Genomic DNA, 20370 nt, shown 5'->3' with positions numbered 1-20370 from the left:
ATTTATTGTACATTTCAGCCCTAAAATTTCAATTTGGCTCTTTTTAAAATATTTTCTATTTATTTGCTGAGACTTTTCTGTTTGCTGAGATTTTTTAATTTTTTCATTTGCTTCAAGCATGTTTATAATTGCTGAGCAAAACACTTTTATAATGGCTGCTTAAATTTGGGAGGGGGTAAATCTAACATGTCTGTTGTTCTGATTTTAGCATCTATTATTTTTTAAATTAAGTTTGAGATTCTTTGATGTGTGAGCTTTTATTTAAGCCTGAGAATTTGAGGTAATATGTTACAAGACTCTGGATCTTATTTAAATCTTCTGTTTCAGCTAACTTCTTCTGGCCCTGCTCTAGCAGGGAAGGAGCTGTTTATTGCTAGGCAGATGTAGAAGTCCAGTTTCCCTGTTTGGCTTCCATTGACACCCCAGGAGAAGAACTTGCTGTTACTGCTGGACAGAGGAGAGAGTTCTGGCTCCAGTCGGCCTCCACTTACACCCCCCTGATCATAGAGCCTCATTCCAGTTCCCTTTGTGACCCCCACTGGCATCACAGCCTTGGGGAGGTGACCTTATTAGATCTTGTGGTGGCAGACCTGAAATTTGTCCACTTTGGCCTGAGTTGAGGCAGGGGTGGGGATGAAAGTCCTGGCTTCTACCTGGCCTTCTCTGACACCAGCTTGGCCTGGGGAGGGTGGAAGTCGAGGCTGCCCACTCTGGCTTTGCTGGCATGGATGGCGGTGAGACCACCGTATTCCATGCGGCATTGGGCTGGAACACATCTGTTGTTGTCAGAAATTTCTGTCTTGCCAGGCTCCCCTTTGGCTAGAGAAATCAGGATTTTGTTTTTTGTTTGTTTTTTTCCCTGTGTTTTTTGCTGTTTCTGGGTGGCTGGATACTTCAGTGCCAAGTCGAGCATTTATAAGGCACAAAGAAAATCCACAGAACTCAGCTTTGGTTCCTGAGGTTGCTAGTGTCTGGCCTCTTCTCTCATTTCAGAGCCCACTGACATTTGCTTCACGTAATACTCAAGTGTTTTTAGTTGTACTTAGTGAGGGAAATAGAGAAAAGTGTATTTACTCCATATTCCTGGAAGTCCTGGCTAGCTTTAATTTTATTTTAATTCAGGGTTAACTGGAGGATCTGTTTATTTCTTTTTTTTTTTAATTAATTAATTTATTTATGTAAGCACTGGGTACAGTCAGAAGCGCGGGAGGGTGAGAGAATTCACCAGAGCCAGAGCGGGGAGCAGAGCAGGCAGAAGGACCGAAGTACACTGCTGAGGGGAGCAGCGGGCGGCAGGAGAGGTCCGCGCGCTATGTGGAACCCTTGCCCGGCAACCGGGTATCGAACCAGCGCTGTAGAGGCTGCGGGCAGCTTTGCAACCCAGCACTCAACCGCTGCACCACCGGGGAGGCCCTCGGATCTGTTTATTTCTAAGACTGTCAGAAATTTTTCCAAGGCACTTATGTTTCAGCCTTAGGTACGTAGGCAAGAAGTGTGCTTGTGCGTATCAGGTGCGTGTCAGGAGGAAGTGAGTCTGGAGTTCCAGGCGCTGGGCTATATCGTTGAAAGAATGAGATGACCGAAGGGGAGAAAGAGTCCGTGAGCGGTCTCCAGGCGACGGAGATGGACCTGGAAGGAAGCTTCTGTGCTGGTTTGTGACGCAGGCAGATGTCCAGGGCATCTAGCGGTCAGTTCTATTAATAGTTATTTGTAAAGTATTGTTTTAATAGCAGGTAACTCTTGTTAGTAGTTTGTTCTCCATTCATCCACTCCCTGTTCTGTGAACTTACAAGTGCCTCTTTAGAGATGGAGGGTTGCTGTGTAAATCAGTGGTCAAAAGCATCGGCTCCCCAGCTCTCCTAAGTGCCTTTGTTTCCTGTCTCCAAAGCGGTGGTTCATAACAGAACTTCCCTTGCAGAGCTGCGGTGAGGACTAAAAAAGGTGCTGGTGACAACAGCGCTCAGAACAGCCACTTGTGCAGCTTTGGTTTATGCACACGCTGTGCATAATGTTCCTGGACTTTTCTCTTTCCCTTCACAATACAGAGATGTACAAAGTCTTTCCAGTCATGTCATGTCTATATGTTTATGTATATTGTAGACATCTCTCCCTTATTCCTTTCAGTGACTGTGTTTCTACTCTATAGTGACTTTCACCACTGCCCTGCCGGTGAAAATGTAATTTTTTTTCTTTAAAAAGCAGCACTGTCATTTGAAGAGGGCTGAACCTGTGCTCCTGAAACAGTGTTGTAAACCGGTGTTACTGTAACAGGGTGGTCCCCAGGAAAGGGGGAGGCTCCCTGCCCCACCCAAGGGAGGGTGGAGCTGAGCAGCAAGAGAAGAAGCTGCAAGAAGAGACTGAGGAAGGAAGCAGGATGGAGCCAGGAGACCTGGAGGAGGCACATGGAGCCTAGAGACACGTGAAGAAGCTCTTGTCTTTTGGTCGTGGACGGGTGACACAGATGTGGTGAGACCCATGGGGAGTGACAATGGCAGCTTTTATCTTGATGTTGATTTTGCTCTTTTCCTTCCGGCTTGTCCAGTTGTTTGTGACCCTTTTCTGTGGGTCTCCACTGGAAGATGCTTTAGACTTGTGGCAGGCCTTGGGCCTGCTCTGGGCCAATCCCATATGGATGGACTTTTAAATGGGTAACTTTGGGTGCTTCATTTAGAAACTAGACTCTTTGCTTACCTGTGTGTTTCCTAGTTTAATTAAAGTTCCTTCCCATTAAAGTCTCCTATGTTTTGTGTTGATGCGGCGGATGCAGAACCCATGTAGAAAGGCAGGTTTGTGGGGCTTGGGCTGCCCTCTCCCTGTCCTATAACATTACCTTTTAAAAAATTGACTTTAAAAAGAAAATCATTTTTTAAAAAAGCAACTTGGTGATAAGTACCTGGTAATCGTACCTCTGGGTGTGCTAACAGGTCAGTTCAGTAGTTACCACCGTTAGTTTTTAAATTGCTCCTTCGTATTATTATTATTATTATTATCTCTAACTCTAACTCTAACTCTAACTCTTTGTATTATTATCTCTAACTCTGAAATTATTTCAAAGTAAACATTTTAAAAGCTTAAAGATAAACAGTCTCCTTACCCCTTACAAATATAAGAAATAGAAATGTCCTATGTGTTTAGCTTATATTTGTATCTTTCTGTTTTGTGGGTTCAGATTTCTGACCATTTTTTATTGTGGGGTATAGTATGAGGTGGAGTCTAACTTCTCTTTTCCAAACTTGCAGCCATTTTATAAACACCGTCTCCTACCTGTTGCTTTGCGTGGCTGTTGTGAACAGGAACCCTCCGTACACATGGTCAGTGCCTTCGTCTCTCCCAAAGATGGACTCAGAGCAGCTTCCTTTCCCTTGAGGGAGAGGCCAGGGCACCGAGCATATAGCAGGAGACACACAGCCTGCTCTGCTGCCTCCTCCCGACCCCTGCTGACCCCGGCCGACTCCTGGGCCGAGAGAGCAGAGAGCTGTTTCCAGGGACTATGAGGAATGCTGCTGGGCCTTCCCTTTGGGGTGGGCCCCTTGTGTGTTCCTGTAGCTATAGAGCAGCTACCCAGGCCAGGGGTTTTAAACACACCCCATTTAAGTCAAATTACACCACTAACAGCAAATCATGCCCTGAGCATCCAGCCCCAGCTTTTGTTCTTCAATCAGTGCTATTGAATTCAAGTGTCCCAACATCCTGCCTTTAACTTTAAGCCTGCAGGCTTCAGCTGATTTAGAAAGCAGTCTGGCAACCACAGGGAGACATTTTATTGCAGGATACCACTTGCCTGAGCTCCAAAGAGGGGAATTTTCCAGACTAATTTCTAGACTCTGTTCAGTTTCACTAAATCTACTAAACCTATTCTTCTACAATTACAGCTTGAATTACTGAAATTTTCTGTAGCATGTGGGTTTTTTTGCTGTTAGCAATTCTTTGATTTTTCTAAAATTGAGATGAAATTCTAATAACATGAAATTAACCATTTTCTAAAAGACTTTTAGATTTTACTTATGCATACAAGAACTGGGGTACAGGCCAGAGGTGCAGGGGGTGAGAGGATTCACCAGAGACAGAGTGGGTAGCAGAACAGGCAGATTTACCAAAATACACTGCTGAGGGGAGCAGCGGGGAGACAGGAGAGGTCTGCTGTGCCTCCCTGGCTGGGGATCGAACTCAGGCCACAGTGGCTGGCGATTGCTTAATAGTGCTGAGACTTTAACCCCTGTGCCACCGAGGAGGCCTGAAATTAAACATTTAAGGTGAATAAATTTAGTGGCATTTAGTACATTCACAATGTTGTGCTTCCTCCACCTCCAGCTTGTCCAAAATGTGTTCATCACCCAAAGGGTAGCCCTGTACCCCTCAAGCAGTTGCCCCGCACCCTCCCTCCCCCAGTCCCAGACATCACTAGTCCAGGATGTGTTACCCACTCTGATGTCACATGGAAATTCTGTCATATAACATGCCTCCTTTTTTGTTTGACTTCTTTGACTCAGCTTTTTTTTTTTATAGCCTATCTTGATTTCTGATAGTCATTTCCTTCCTTTCTGTCCTCTTTTTCAAACATTTTTGGTTAGTACAGCATATCTTTTCCACAAGAACTTTAGAATCAGCTCGTTAAATTCCACAAAGTGGTTTGGTTTCTAGTACAGCTGCGCTGAGTTAACAAGTTGACTTGAGGAGAATCAATATGTTTACGGCTTTGAGTTTTCCCATCTAGAAACATGACTTGCAATTCTGTTTGTTTAGGGTTTATTTTTTAATCATTCAAACTTTATGTAGTGTTCCTTATATTTTCTGTCCTTTCTGTGTGTGTCTTGTTGTTTCTGTTGTCCGAGTGCTTTTTTTAATAGCTTTTGTGAGATAACTGGCCTGAAATATACTGTGTATATTTAGTGTTTAGTTGGATAAGTTTTGAAACCATCACCTCAGTCAGCCTCCCCCAAAGTGTCCTCATACCCTCGTGTGAAGTCCCCCTCACCCTCCCACCCCTGTCCGGAGAAGCCACTGGCCTGCTCTTTGTCACTAGAGACTGGGTTGGATTTTTTTTAGAAATTTATATGAATTGTTTTTGTTTTTGTTTTGGTCTATGTTTTTCCTCTCAGAATTTTTTGCCTTTTCTTAGAATGATCATTCTCAGATTCACTCCTCTGTCTGCCTTCATCAATAGTTTTTGTCTGTGTAATGAGTAGGACATGGCAGTTCATTATGCTTCCGGTTTGGGCTATTAAAGATCAAGCTGCTGTGATCATTGGGGCACAAGTCTTTGTGTGGTGTCTGCAGTCATTTCTCAGGTAAACACCTCGGTGTGGAACGCCGAGCTGAATGGCAGCTGTGTGTCTACTTAAGAACCTGCCAGGCCGTTGCCCAGAAGTCCTACCGTCTGCAGCCCCGCTGGTGGTGTGTGTTCCCAGCGACACTTCTCACGTTTGTTCTTGGTGCAGTGACATTTGCGTGTGATTTCAGTTTGTATTTCTCTAATAAACTAATGACTTTGAGCGTCTTGCCTTTTACTTTTTTGCCATTAGTATTTCTTTTTTGGCGCAGCGTCCGAGTCCTTTTGCTCATTTTCAATCGGTTGTCTTACTATTCACTTTGAAGAGTTCTTTGTGTATTTTACGTGCAAGCCTTTCGCTGGATATATGTCTTGCGAATGTTCTCTCCAGCCTGTACTTGCCTTTTTTTTTTCCTTAGTAGTATTTTGAAAAGAAAAAGTTTTAAATTTTTATGAAGTCCATCTATTAATTTTTTCTTTTATAGTTAGTGTTTTTTGTGTTACATTTAAGAAATCTTTGCCAAACACAAGTCAAGAGGTTTCTCTAAATCAAAATATAAACCAGACCACAGTGAGCCCTCACCTCACACTGCTCAGCGCTGTTAAGCAAAAGACATGAGGCAGCAGGTGTTGGAGAGGAGAGAAGGGCGCCCCTAGTGGGAACATGGGCCGGCGCAGCCATGTGGACAGCAGCATGAAGATGCCTCAGAAAATTAAAAATAGAAATTCCATAAAGTACAGTTCTGGGTATTTACGTGAAAAATGCAAAAATACGAATTCAAAGAGCACTGTGTACAATAGCTATGAACTGGAACACCCTAGCGTGCCCACCAGTGAGTGGAGAAAGATGTGCTGTGTGTGCACACAGAGAAATAGTCTTCAGCTAATTGGGGTGGGGGCCGGGGTGGGGCGAGAAAAATCCTGCCATTTGCAACAACATGGATGGACCTAGAAGAAATTTTGCTTAGTGAAACAGACAGAAAAGACACACACTGAGCCACTTTATGCATGTGCGGTGTGTAGTGGAAGCACACAAATAGATGAACTGAAGTAAACAAAAATAAACCTTTGGACCAAAAAAGAGAAAAAGAAAAAGAAAAGAACAAGCACCTCCTAGGTTTTCATTAACGGCAAATTCCTAACTCTTCCTAACTCATGATTTTCATGATTATCTCCTCGCCCTCCTCCCGAGTTCAATAATTTTTAATTTTGAGCATCTAACCAAAAAAGGATTTTATCTTTTTTTTTTTTTCTGAAGCCAGACACAGAAATAACGGTAATAGATTATCACTGGTAGGGGTGGTGTTCTCATAAAGATAACAATGAAAAGGGGGAGCATGGAAGAAAAAGATAGTTTCGGTTGGTGTCATTTCTTGTATAGTATGCAAGATTGATTATCCCCTTCTCTCAGAAACTTGGGGATACGGTGCCTCCACCACCTTCCTTTCTTGTTTCTTCTGGCCCATTTGTCTATTCTAGTGCAACATTGTGTTACTGGAGTATTTTGTATACAATGACTGAATCTCCAATACTCATGATAAACATTTGCTTTATGCGAAAAAAAAAAAAAGGATTTTTCTCTATAATTCCTTCTAGAAGCTTTATGGTTTTAACTCAACATTTATGTGAATGACTTATTTCAAGTTGATTTTTATATATGGTGTGATGGGTGGGGTTAGAGGTCACTTTCAAAAACAGCTGTCAAATGGTTCTGTCTCCCTTTCTTTGAAAGAATATCCTTTCTTGGCACCTTTGTCAAAAGCCAGTGTATGTGTATTCTAACCCACTGATCTCTGTATCTGCCTACATGCTCAGACCATGCCTTTTGGTTACTGTAGCTTTATAATGGTTCTTATAAATGGTCTTATAAATGGTCGTCCTTGAAATTTAATCCCTTTCAAAGCTATTTTGGTTATCCTAAGTCCTTTGGCTTTTAGAATAATTTTAGAAGCAGTGTGCTGATTGCTACAGAGAAGACATTCTGGGATTTTGATAGGAGATGTATTCCATGGGCACATCTATTTGCAGAAAATAGACATTATGATAGTCCCTGCCGAGTCTTCAGAGCCATTAACTTGGCTTATCTTTTCATTTATTGAAGTTGCAATCTTTTCTCACACATCAATTTTTTTGGTTTGCAGTGCCTATCTTTTGCCAAATTTATCCTTGAAAATGAATTAATTTTCATTTTAATTTCATTCTAGGTTAAAGCATTACAACTGAGTTGTGTATATTGAACCTGGTATTCTGCAACCTTGACCAGTTCTTGCAGATTTTTAATATCCCTTACCATTTTCTACATAGGTGATAATGATATCTGTATAAGAACAGTTTATTTCATCCTGTCTAACCAGTGTGCCCCTGTCTGGCCTGTATAAGTAATTTTTCTTGCCTAGAACATCCAGTACATCTTGGCTAGACCTTTCAATAAGTAGACTATTGAGCTGAAGTGGTGAAGGCAAACATCCTAGCCTTGTTCTGTGTCTTAGGGGGAAAGCATTCAGAGTTTTACCACTTAAATGCTATGTTAGCTGTAGGGACTTTTTTGTTGATACGGTTTAATAGGAGAGTTTTTAATCATACATGCATATTAAAGTTGGTCAAATGCCCTAGCTGCATCTGTTGAGATGTTCATTTGGTTTTTCCTTTTTTTAATATTTAATATGATTAAATATGTTGACTGATTTTTGGATGTAAAAGCAAGGTTTAATTTCTGGGATAAGCCCCTAAGTGGACATAAGATGTTGTCTTTTTAGTATATTGTTAGGATCAATTTACCAAAATTTTGTTAAGACAGTATGTATATATATGTTCATGATAAATACTGATTGGCTCATTTCCTTTTCCCTCCTTTTCATGCCTTTGTCTGGTTCTGATATTAGGATAATATTGGTCTCATGTAACTGGGAAGTATTTCTTCTTCATCTGTTTTCTGGAATGCTTAATACAGAGGTGGCATTATTTCCTCTTTAAATCTCTGTAGAATTCACCAGTAAAGCTACATGGGTCTGGAGGTGGGAAGGTTTTTAACAACAGTACAAGTTTTTAAATAGATGTATTGCTATTCAAAGTTTTCTTCAATAGACACCAGTAATTTATGTCTGTCAGAGGATTTGTCTATGTAAGCTTTCCAATGCTTGGGCATCTTTGTATAATTTCCTTATTATCTTTTTTAATATCCTTAGGATGTGTGGGATATCCTCTGTGTATTCCCAGGAATGGCAGTTTGTGTATCTCTCTCTGTTCTTGCTCAGGCTGCCTAAAGTTTCATAGAGAACCAGCTTTCAGTTTTATAGATTTCCTCTATTTTTTTTGTTGTTGTTGTCTTCTCTGTGTTATATCTTTTTTTTAATTTTTTAAAAGCTTTATTTATTTATTTATACAAGCACTGGGTACAGTCAGAAGCGCGGGAGGGTGAGAGAATTCACTAGAGCCAGAGCGGAGAGCAGAATAGGCAGACTGATGAAATACACTGCTGAGGGGAGCAGCGGGCACAGCAGGAGAGGTCTGTGCACCATGTGGGACCCTCCTCCGGTGGCCAGGGAGCAGCCGGGGATGGAACCAGCGCTGCAGAGGCTGCGGGCAGCTTCGCAACCCAGGGCTCAACCGCTGCGCCACTGGGGAGGCCCTCTGTGTTATATCTTTTCTTTTGCTTACTTTGGATTTAACATTCTATATATATTTTTAAAAGATTTATTTTGTTTATTTATGCACAGAAGAACTGGGGTATAGACCAGAGGTGCAGGGAGTAAGAGAATTCACCAGAGGCAGAGTGGGGAGCAGAACAGGTGGATTTACTGAAATACACTGCTGAGGGGAGCAGTGCGGCCACGGCCACGCCTTGTGGTTCAGCTCCCTGGCTGGGGATGCAATGGCTGGAGACAGCTTGAAAGCACTGAGATTATAACCCTTGTACCACCCTCCCCCTTCTAGATTTTTTAAGGAGGAAGTTTGGGTCATTGAGTGAGCCCTTTCTTCACATGTAATGTAAGCATTTAATGCTATGAATTTCCCTCTCAACTCTATATTAACTGTACCCTTCAGGTTTTGATATGTTGCATTTAATTAAATTAATTAATTAATTGTTTTTTTTTTGTGGGACCCTCGCTGGTGGCCGGGGATTGAGCTGGCGCTCAACCCAGTGCTCAACCGCTGCGCCACCAGGGGAGGCCCGTTGCATTTACTTTTAATTCTAATCACAGTACTGTCAATTTTCCCTTTCAATTTCTTCTTTGACCCATGGGATTTTTAGGCTTGTATTGTTTCATTTCTATATATGTGTGGATTTTCTAGGTATAATTCTGTTATTGACAGCTTATTTAATTGTGTTGTCAAAGAAAAAACTCCGTTATGTGACCCAGAATAAGGTGTCAAAAATTTTTGTCTGTCAAGGTGAAGATGGTGAATATTTTAAGCTGTGTGGACCATCTATGGTGTCTCTTGTCTATTGATTTTACTCCTTAAAAAAATACCAGAAACGTTTGAATTCATAGGCTGTACACAAACAAGTTCCAGGCTGGAATTGTCTTGTGGGCTGTTTTTCATTGGCTCCAGCCTAGAAGGTGGTCTGTCTTTGCAATGTTCTGTGTACACCAGAAAACAACAGGTACTCTGCTGCTGTTGCTGGTGGAAAAGTTCTGGTCATTATTAGAGTAGCTCTTCACCACCCCTGTTTCTGGGGCTCTGACTGTTCCTGTGCTGGGCCACTTGCTAGTGTCCCACACCTCAGGGAGCTACATAAACACATGGAAGGAAACAACAAAGATAAAACCAGAAATTAGAAGTTAGAGACAAGGGGGAAGAGTTGTTAATTGTGAATAGATTCTTTGTAAAAGGCACAACAGATAAACTCCTGGCAAATATAAGGGAAAAAAAATAAAATAAGGGTAAGCTGAATTTAGATTAAGAAAAGGAAAGAGTGCAGGAAATTTGAAAAATTTATAAGAATTTGATGTATAGCTCTCACGTGCAACCCTCTGTGACTGAAATTGAAAATCTTGATGAGTTAGATCATTTCTACTGCTATTTAAGCATAAATCCTATAAAAACTTACATCAAAGAAAGAAATTGAAAAAGTTGTCAGAGAATTATTTCCAACAAAAACACTAGACCTGAATTGTTTCAAGGTGGCATCCCCTAAAATTGTTAAGGAACAAGTAATTCCCACATCCCGAAAACTATCTTAAATCTTTGAAAAGAGATGGAAAGCTCCTCTGCTTGTTCTGCAGAGCTGATTGAGCTGACGATATTCTGCTGCTGTGAATGGTTCTCTTTCCCCCCATTTTTTTTAGATGATTATTGGTTACGGCTTGCATACTTTGTATGGATGAAAACTTATTTCAAAAATATATATTTTTCTCTTATGTCCAACAACCTCATTGAATTCTTTTATAGTTTCTAATCCGCCCCCCCTCCACTCCCCCATTTCTTGGCTGTGCATGACCCTTTGGATCATGGTTTAGGATGACAAGTTTGAAAGGTTTATGTAATAGAAAATTATGTTATTGCAAATTCCACTGTGTTCGGGAGAGGGGTGGATGAGAGGGGAGGAGGTCCAGAGGGAGGGGTTGACCTGTTGACCAGTCAGTGCACTCTGGTTCTGTGTTAAGGACTATTGAACTGTCTCCCCACACCTTCCTCACTCCATTCTAACCTCCAGCCTTTCCAGTATTATTGCCAGTATTATTAAATTACTGGATGCTTTCTAAAAGATAAGACCACTCACCTGCTTACAGTTACTCTCTGACTCTGTTTTTCCCTTCAAAGTCACAGTCATTGTTTTCCTTCCATCGAATGCCCAGTGACTATCACTCCTGGGTATTTATCAAATGAATTGATTTCACTGGAGCCTGTGAAGTTTTTACATTCCCTACCTTTCACTCCTTGTTTTTGCCTCCTGACCTCTGTATAGTTCTCCACATATCCCATGCCTGTCTCTGCCTTCGGGCATGCACCTGGTTCTTCTCCCTGAGGAGTTGCACTCTAGCGCTTGGTGTTTTGAGAACGCCTTAACTTCCATCTATTGAAACTTTCATTATAGGGGTGGCTAGTGCGTCTCTCCCTGCTTAGTGTGGCCCCTGAACACCCTAGATCAGTGTCCTTCATCTGGCTGCCCACCCTGTGCCCAGCACAGTGCCTGGGGGCATGCATCCTTCGCCAGGCATGCAAAGTACATTTATTGAATTGAATTAGCTGACTCTTTCCTGTTTTGCCTTTCTATGTCTGGGATATTGGATGCCAACATCCAGCTAAGTTATGTTTGTGTTAAACATGACTTGAAATGCAATTACAGCTGGCAATGTGGTTTGAGAGCTGAGTAATAGAGTAAATAAGAAGGGTGACTTAGTCACGAGTGCCAGTTCATCTCCTTTGCTTTCGTGCCTGCTGTCACTGAACGTGACTCATGAGCAGCACACGTTCAACTTGTCTTCTCTTAAATCCCATCGCTTTAACTCTTCCTGTCCTCCTTGTGTGCTGGGGCTCTTCAGGGCCCCTTTGTTAAAGCCAGAGAGAAGCCAGAGGCTGGGAGGTGCCGGCTGAGTGGCTGGCTCCGGCAGGAGGCCGTGCTGCCCGCTGCAGGTGGTTTGTGGGGAGCACCCAGGCGAGGCGGGGCCGCAGCTGGGGGGGCCACCACCATGCAGCTTCGTGCTCAGGGCCTGGGGAAGCCACTTGGGATCACTAGTTTTCACTTTTTTAACCACATCCTGCTTGTCTGTAGCTAAGGCAAAAACTATCATTTAGCAACGACATTGCCTTCTCACTCAGACCCATTTTTTTCCTGTCGCCTTTTCAGAAATGCTGGCTCGTAACTGGACCTGCCTGGATCTGGGCAGGAAGAGGCAGCCCTCTGCTCCTCTCCACTTCTTCCAGCTCAGTTGGCTCAATAGAGGGGCTTCCTTCTTGCTCCTGGGGGCACAGAGATGTCGGGTCTCCGCATGGGGGAGTGTCCAGAACCTCTTGGGCCTGGGCAGCTGCTTGGAGTCGAGCACTTGTGGAGTCTCCCTGAGCTGCCGGCCAGGGTCCTGCTGATGAGCCTCCTCCTGAACACCCTAGGTCTGTGTCCTTCATCTGGCTTCCCCCCCCCCACCCCCAGTGCCCAGCACAGCGCCCAGGGGCGTGCATCCTCCACCAGGCATGCAAAGAACATTTATTGAATTGAGTTAGCTGACTCTTTCCTGCTTTGCCTTTCTGTGTCTGGGATATTGGCTATTGGGTGTTAGTACGCCCCATCCTGTCAGACCCGCGCCTAGCCCAGGAACCGTGAATGTGGATGTCGCGTCTGCCCCGCGTTACAGACCCAGACACAGGGGATAAGGGGGGGTTGCTCCGCCCCATCCTGCCCAGGTTGCCCGGGTGTGTCTCCTTTCCTGTTCTTCCTGCCTTGGTTCTGGCCTGTGACTCCCTCCCTGGTGTGCTGTCCTGTTTCCCTCCTCTCCCCGCCTTCCACAGAGCCTTGCTGCTTCCCCGCTGTGCCTAAAAACAGACACACACACCCCCACCGCCCGGCAGCCCTCCAGCTCCAGTCTCAGGGCCTTCTCCACTTCACGGTCGCTGTCTCCCCTCACTCCCCGGTTCTGGGCAGTCTCTCTCAGTCTCCTCCTCGTCCTTGCTCGTCTCAACCTCAGCTCAACTTTGGACGCTGTTGGCCAGCTTCTCCCTTCCTTCATGTCCTCATTTTCTGAATACGGAACTAACGTGTGTCCGTCGTGGACAACTTGGACGATAGAGCAAAGTACAAGGAAGAAAACAGGACTCATCCTACACTGGGGAAAAGTGTGTTAATGTTGTGACACGTGTGCCTTCTCATTCTCCCTCTGCTGTGTCCTGCAGCGGTGGTGGCATCCTGCTGCGCACGCTGCCCAGGGCTTTACGCGGAGTGTTTAGCTGGCTCATCAAATGCTCTGCTAGCCCTTCTGTCGTGAAATGCTCTTCTCCTTAAATTTGATTTCACCTGTATTCTCCCACCTCCCCTTCCTAAAGCTGCCTTTGTGTCCCTCTTCCCGCCCTCCCCACTCCCCCAGGTCCCTCTTACTCTTCTAAACTCTGGGGGCGCCTGTGCCCTCCTGGCAGATTGACCCATCTGTTGGCATCCTCTGTGGAGGGACAGGGTCTTATTCCTGTTCACATGTGCTGACCCGCACGCCTTGCTTATCTAAGGGCTCAGCAAATACTTGCTGAAAGAAAAGTAAAGACTGTGGCCTGGAGTGATGGGTTATCCCCTAGTGGTGATGCACACGCAGGTAGAGGTGTCTGCTGAGAGCAGGTGAGTTTGCATACCTGGGCATGGGGGAGGAGCAGGGCTTCCTAGCCCGCCTCACCATGGTGTTTACGTTTGAGTGATTGCGCTGAGCCACGTGCTGGACAAAGCACTTGGATTGCACTTTTTTTTTTTAAATAATAAATTTTATTTTTATATTCCCCATACAATTGCAGCCCCCCCATTCTGACCCAATCCCTCCCCTCCCGCCCCCCACCCCCAAAAAGTGTCTCTGGTTCATAGTTTTTTGTTGATTTTGATTTTCACTTTCTTATAGTTATTCATTTTTCTGGTCCCTTATTTAAGTTTTCTAGATTCCTGCTATGAGTGAGACCATCCGGTATTTTTCTTTTTCTTTTTGGCTTATTTCGCTGAGCATGATTGGATTGCACTTTTTAAACTATGGCTACAACAGTATGCAAGAACCAATTGTGTCCCTTTATGTAGAGGCGGAGCTGAGACTCAAGAGAGACTGAGGAACTCAGCCAAGCTCACAGAGCTCCGAAGTGGACATCTGTCCATTACCGAAGCCCTTGTTTTAAGCCACTGCATTTACTTGCTTCCCTGGCCCAGGATAGTAAGTATAGGTGGACAGGTGGTTATCCCAGAATGTTGGAACAGTGTGTCCTGCAAGCAGGGACAGAGACAGTGGCCTTCTGGAGTTAGCACTAGGCAGCGACTTTGCTTCCCTTTTCTTTTCTGTTCAACAGACACGTTCTTGATAATGAAATTCCTACTCTCAGATCCTGTAGCAGAGAGAGGAACAATGAGTCTGCCTTTGTTTTTAATTAAAAATATCTTCATGACATTTAAAAAATTATAAAAGCTCATTTCAGAAAATCCAAATCATATAGAATTATACAAACTACAGAGTGAAAATATTACCTTTTCTTTCCTCTAATCCTGCACCTATTATTAACAGTTTGGATATATCTTCCTATTTTGTTTGCCTTTTTGCAAAAAAAAAAAAAATAATTGGAATTTATTTAAATTAAATTAGGAATTCAAAGGTCTCATTTTAAAAAATCAAATGATACAGCTGAAGCTCAAGTGTCTCTTGACCATGGCCCTCTTTCTGTTCGCCACTGTTACAAATGTTTTTCCTTCCGAACTTTTTCTACCGCGTTTGTATATATAAATGACTTGCAGAAACATAGCATTGTAATTTGTTTTTCATATGAATTACATCACGAGTGAGCTCCTGCTTTATTTTTACTGAGAGATGCTTCCATAGGGGTCTCGGAACAGCGCTGGCCTGGGGCTCAGCTTAGGGCCTTTTCTCAACTTTGCCCAAAACAGAGCCTGTGACACGCCTCCTTATTTGGTTTGCCAGAGTCGCCAAATAAGAACACAGGCTACACCCAGTTTAAGCAGAAAATCTGGTGATTGCATTTTAGGTTTGAAAAAATCATCGATTGGTTTATCTGAAGGTCAAATTTAACTGAGTGTCCTGTGCTTCCACAGGCAGCCTTCCTCTATGTATACATCTGTGAGTATTTGAAGGCCCCGTTCATCTTTGTAAGGTCTCTGTTATCTCATTTTTTTAAATTAAAAAACTATATGAAAAAAAAAAAATAAATAAAAATAAAAAACTATATGGCAAAGCATCTCCTATACATGGAAAAGTATGGAGAATAATGTAATAAAGGCCTACGTGACCACCGTGTTGTTTTCCCAGGCCTTAATGCTTCACCCGCTTCATCTGAGATTTTTTTTTAATAAAAAAAAAAATATTATAGGGCCCTATGGCACCTTCCAGGCCCCCACATCCGCTCTTACCTGGAGGAACCCCCAGAGTGTTTATCACCCCTGTATATTCTTTCCTGTTTTCAAACTTTATATAAATGATATCACCTGGAATATATGTCCTGGTGACCGCGGTTTCTACTTGCTTGGCGCTGTTGTGAGAGTCGCCCTGGCTGGTACTTGCAGTGCCAGCCGTGTACTTCCAGGCTGCCTAGAATTCTGTTGCGCGAATATTCTAGGATATGTTCATGCTTCTGCTGATGGGGGTCGGGCTGTTTCCGACAGTGTTCTGTGATGCATGGTATTGCAAACAGCGTCCTCTGCCACTGCACTAAGGGTCTCCTTGGGAACAGTTCTGGGGCCTGCTGGGCACAGTCGCCCTCCTGGAGGCCAGCCACACCTGCCTTCCTGTTTTCAAACTTTATATAAATGGTGTCCTCCTCAGCTACACACAGTTCGGGCAGCGGTTTGCCCTGAGAGGTAAATCCTAGTCATTTCTAATTTGCCTGTCCCAGAGAGGCTGACTGTCTCCTCACACGGCGTCCACAGAGTGTATATTATTTTTCTTTTGGATTATTTCTTTTTCTCATTGGTGTTGTGTGTGGTGTGCATGTGAGTGTGTGTCGCCCTGTGACAGGCACTAGGAGGCGGTGCAGTCAGACAAGGCTGCGAGCAGGAATAACCCAAAGAGCCTGTGGTCTCGCGACGGGGATGGGGTGAGGCGGCAGACAGTGGTGATTTTGAAGGGAACACACTCAGTTGAAGAAATTAAATCCCCGCAGTTTCATTTTCAAAACATCTTACTACCTTGCCCGGGTAGCTGGTAGGGAGGGTGGTTTTTTCACACCGTCTGCTTGAACAGCTGGTTCACTCATTGCTCCTGGAAGCTCTCATTGTGCCCGGGGTTGCAGGAGCCCCGGGTAAGTAAGGGGAGAGGCAGCGTCCGGCCAGCGGGGTCCTCTCCCTGGGAAGGTCAGCTTCCTGACCGCACTCTCTGTCTCTCTCCCTCCTCCCGCCAGCCTCCCCAGGGCAGCCTCTCTACTGGTGCTTCCCACACTTGCCCGGGCGCTGTGGCCTCGGGACCAGCAGGGCCTCCTACTCTGTTTTCAGAGGTCTCTCATCCCAGGGGTGGAGGACTGTTGGCTGCCAGGACAGAGAAGGGGATCCCCGAGGAAGGGGCAGGCCCCCACTGTAGGCTTTTCCTCTTTACAGTCCTAGACTGGCCACTTAGCACATCAAGGTTTTATGAGTGTGCGACCAAGGGGCGCTCTGGGACCCCCAAACCTGCACGCCCCAAAGGGATCCTGCCATCCGTGTGCACGAAGGCAAAGCAGACTCGTGCCGTGGGAGAGATCTTTAATGGGATTAAAGGGGGAGAGAAGAAAATTCCTAGTAAGAGTTTTCCCGTTAAAACACCCCAAATTATACCCATCCTCTCGTGGGCAAGTGCCCAGCCACACAGCCTTGTCCCAAAGCAGAGCCGCTGATGCCCAGAAGCTTGCCACAAGTCTAAGACACCTTCAGGCGGGGAACCGCGGGACAGGGGTCCTGAAGCAGGTCCCAGGAAGCTGGGGCAAAGGAAAGACCACATCGCGCTAAGCTCTGCCATGTCAACCTCCCCACGCACCCTCACCCACATCGCTGCCCCTCGTGTTTCTACCTGTGTGGCCTCCACATGGCTCCTTCCTACTCGCCTTCCCAGCACTTCCAGGGGTGGCAGGATCTAGAGGCAACCCCTCGCTCACCTGTAATATAGCTCACCTGGCCGCTCGGCTGCGCCTCCTCTAGTGGAGGGGGCGAGGAACATAGCACTTCCCCAACTGTGGCTCCCTCGGCTAAGGAACTCTAGCCTGGGGTATAGGCATCATCATTTTCCAACACTGGACATGAGCATTCTTTGATTTAGGGTGTCCCCCACCCCCGGCGGCATTTCTCAGAGCTTGGGAAAGCCCTGCTGGACTCCCCTGCTTCCCCCTGAGGACCCAGCCTGAGGTCCCACAGCCTCCCAGTGTTTGCAGACTGTCTTTGTTTCTTAAGTTTATTAAAAACAATGCATTTATTATTGAGAAGCCATGTAGGCGCCCTTGCGTCTTTGTTCCTGTAGCATCTCTTTTTTTATATTTTAGTGGTTCCGAAATGGGGATGCATCTTAAAATAGATGTGTCCATTTCAATTAGGCGCTTTTTCCCCCCGAAGGGGTGTCCTTTAAATCCATGGGTGATTCCCAAACGACTATATCTAAGATTTGAGGAAATACTAGGGAGGTACAGTTTGGGAGGCACCCATGAGACCCACAGGGAGGAAACAGGACGGTGGTGCAGCACTGGCAGGAACTGGAGGGGCGGCGGTGGGGAGACACGGAGAGGCGCGGCCTTTGCTTCCGAGCAGAGAGCACAGCTCCGGGGCCGCACGCTGGCCTTCCCGCACACATCTCTGCCTACGTGCAAGGCCTTTCTTTTCTCTTTGTTGTATTTAGGATTGTTTGGTCTTAACAAAAAAGCATTCTCTTCAGCAGGGGGGAGGCTGGGACGGGGCTCTCAGGGGCATCCTGGAGGCCCCACCGGTGGCTCAGTGGCTCGAGGCTGAGGCCCCCAGAGTGTGTGAGGGTTGGGCAGATCCAGGGCGGTTTCCGTGGGAAGAGTGGGGGTCCTCTCAGCAGATTGCCACAACAATGGGCAGCTTGGCAGATGAAGGATATCCCCATGTTGGAACCTCGAAAAGTCAACCTTTGGGGAGCCTTTGGGAAACCTTTGGGGAGCAGACTATTTGAAGACTTTGCCATATCCAAGACAGGGTCCTGCTCCCTCGGTCCCTGGACGGCCCCTCAGCGCTGCCCACAGGGGATGGCTGCTCCTGCTCTCACCCTGAGGTGGGGAATCATAGGTGCCTGGGGTTGTGGCGAGAACGCAGCCCAAGACCCCAGCCCATTAACAGAACAGCCCAGAAGGCTATGGGAGGAGCCCGGTCCTTGGCCGCCTGGCCTTCCCCGTCCTCTCCTGCTAGCTCTAAACTGCCCCACAAAGCGCGGCCTGCCCCATGGAATGCCCCATGGCATGCCCCGGCCCTCTGAGTCTCCACCAGGGCTGGCGTCTCCTCATCTCTTCCCCAGGACACTCTCTAAACTGTACGTGAGAAAATGGCCTCCTGGTGAGACCAAAAACAGGAGCTGAATCTTTTAAAACAAAATTTTCTATCGTGATGTAGTTTCTGACCTTGCATACAACTCAGTTCATACCAAGAAGGCAGGGTGTGGAGTGAGTCTGCCTGACCCCCCTCCCCCAGCAGAGCCCCATCCACCAAGGTACCGGCTGCCCTGGGCCTGAGGCCCTGCACCTCACAGCGGGTGGTGCCCCTCCGGGGGCGTTTCACATCCCTTCCTGCACCCCACACTGTCCCCCGAGCCAGCCGTAATGAGCAGCCTAATGTGCTGACTTATCCAGTCCTTTCTTGGTCCATTACAACAAAAGTTGCTCTTTTCTCATTAGAACCACTTTTGTCAGGGTGTCTTTAATCAATGGCTTCCCCGGGGACCGTATTTTTAGAAGTTGTATTTTTCACACTCTCCCTTTTCCCCTTTTGGAATTCTCTTCCTGGTACCTCTGAAATGAACTAATGAGGTGCCACGAGGGTTCGGCCCGTGTTAATTGGCACAGGTATGAAGATGCTGCTCGCACACCCCTGCGGCCCAGCCCGCCTCACCGCTCCTTTCTGTCTCCCCGGTGCAGGTGGCACAGACGGCAGATGGTGTGGATGCTGACCTCTGGAAAGACGGCTTGTTTAAATCCAAGGTTACCAGATACCTGTGTTTCACGAGATCATTTTCCAAAGAAAATGTAAGTCGAGTAGTGGCGCTCCCGTGTGCTGAGTGAGCACAAGCCACTCACATTCGTGTCTGAAGTCTCCTGGTTTGGGTTGTGTTTATTTTCAGCGCCAGGGAAGTTCATCTGTGCTTGCAGGTCTGGGGCGGGAGTGGCAGCCAGCGCTGTTCCAACGGTTAACAGCACTGGTAGCCTGCACGCCGGTGTCCAGCGAGCTCCGTCAAAATGTGTCCTCGAAAGGAAACCAGGAAATGTTGCTCTCGGTGCTCCTTCACCTTCCTCTCCTCCGGGGTGCTGAGGTGTGAGTTAGTGGAACCAGAGGCCCCGCTGGCCCATCCGTGCAGTGTGGCCAAGGACAACTCACCACCAGCCCTTCCCATAGGCGGCCTCCTTCCCGGGGGCTTCCCCCCTGCCCCCACGTGATGGCTGCCGTGCCCTTGTTTTTACAGACGACTCGTCCCCGAGTGCGCATGACACTGTTTTTAGCCCCTGGGCCCATAAATTCGGAAATTTACTAGGGCTTTTCCCACAAAATGTCTGAACGGGAGGCTTAGGAAAAAAGGGAACAGCTGTCAGCAGTGTCCACTCAGCGTGAGGCCTGGCCAGTCTCTGGAAGCATTCTTGCCCCTCCAGAGGCGAAGAGACCGAGTCAGAGTTTCTGTGCTGGTCCAAGGCCTCCCCCCACCCTTCCCCAGCCCCAGCCTGCCCACTTTTAGTGGTGACAGTTTATATTTTGGACTAGATGTTACTTCAGATACAAATACTTATTTTTGGAAATACCCTTATTAATTTATATGTCTTCTTATAGCAGTGATACGTGATCATGCTTTAAAGAGAACAGTTTCGGATGTCCTCATTCAGAAGTGAGGAGAAGGAGCGGGGGCGCCCTTTGTCTGCAGCCCACCCACCCCCGGCCCTGGGCCTCTCTCTGGGTCCTGAACCTCGTCAGTCATGGGGTCCCCTGGCTGCACCCTCCTCTACCAGCTGTGCCTGTGGCTCCTTGGTCCGTCTTTGCTAGGAAAAGTGCCCCTCGGCTGGTGGAACGCCACTGCCCCTCAGCTTCCCCCAGGAGGAGAGAGCAACTCGTGCTGGTTGTGTGCGCAGCCTCCAGCGGTGCAGGGAGAGCTCTGGTGTCTCATCCTTACTGGCGGGAAGGTGACCCTGAGCCCGGGACCAGCGTGGCAGGTGCCAGACCCATAGGTAGTTGAGGAAACACCAGGAGCCGGTCTGAAGGCCAGTTGCCTTTCCAGTACCTGGCTGGTGAAGTTGGGGTAGTTCTT

At 46.3% G+C, this 20370-nt stretch overlaps 1 protein-coding gene across 6 annotated transcripts in view; it reads left to right on the top strand.

The window, feature by feature from the left end:
* MVB12B (multivesicular body subunit 12B) overlaps positions 1-20370 on the top strand; it is a 376259-nt gene that overhangs the window by 250345 nt on the left and 105544 nt on the right. For all 6 annotated transcript variants that reach the window (XM_054689327.1, XM_054689326.1, XM_037493016.2 and 3 more), the window contains one exon: positions 18998-19105. In XM_054689327.1, coding sequence (XP_054545302.1) covers positions 18998-19105 — 108 coding nt within the window. The remainder of the gene's footprint in view (positions 1-18997; positions 19106-20370) is intronic.

Source organism: Talpa occidentalis, unplaced genomic scaffold, assembly GCF_014898055.3.
Source record: "Talpa occidentalis isolate TD23 unplaced genomic scaffold, MPIMG_talOcc4v2.1 talOcc4.7, whole genome shotgun sequence".
Classification (NCBI taxonomy): Eukaryota; Metazoa; Chordata; class Mammalia; order Eulipotyphla; family Talpidae; genus Talpa; species Talpa occidentalis.
This window is presented reverse-complemented; position numbering and strand designations above follow the sequence as displayed.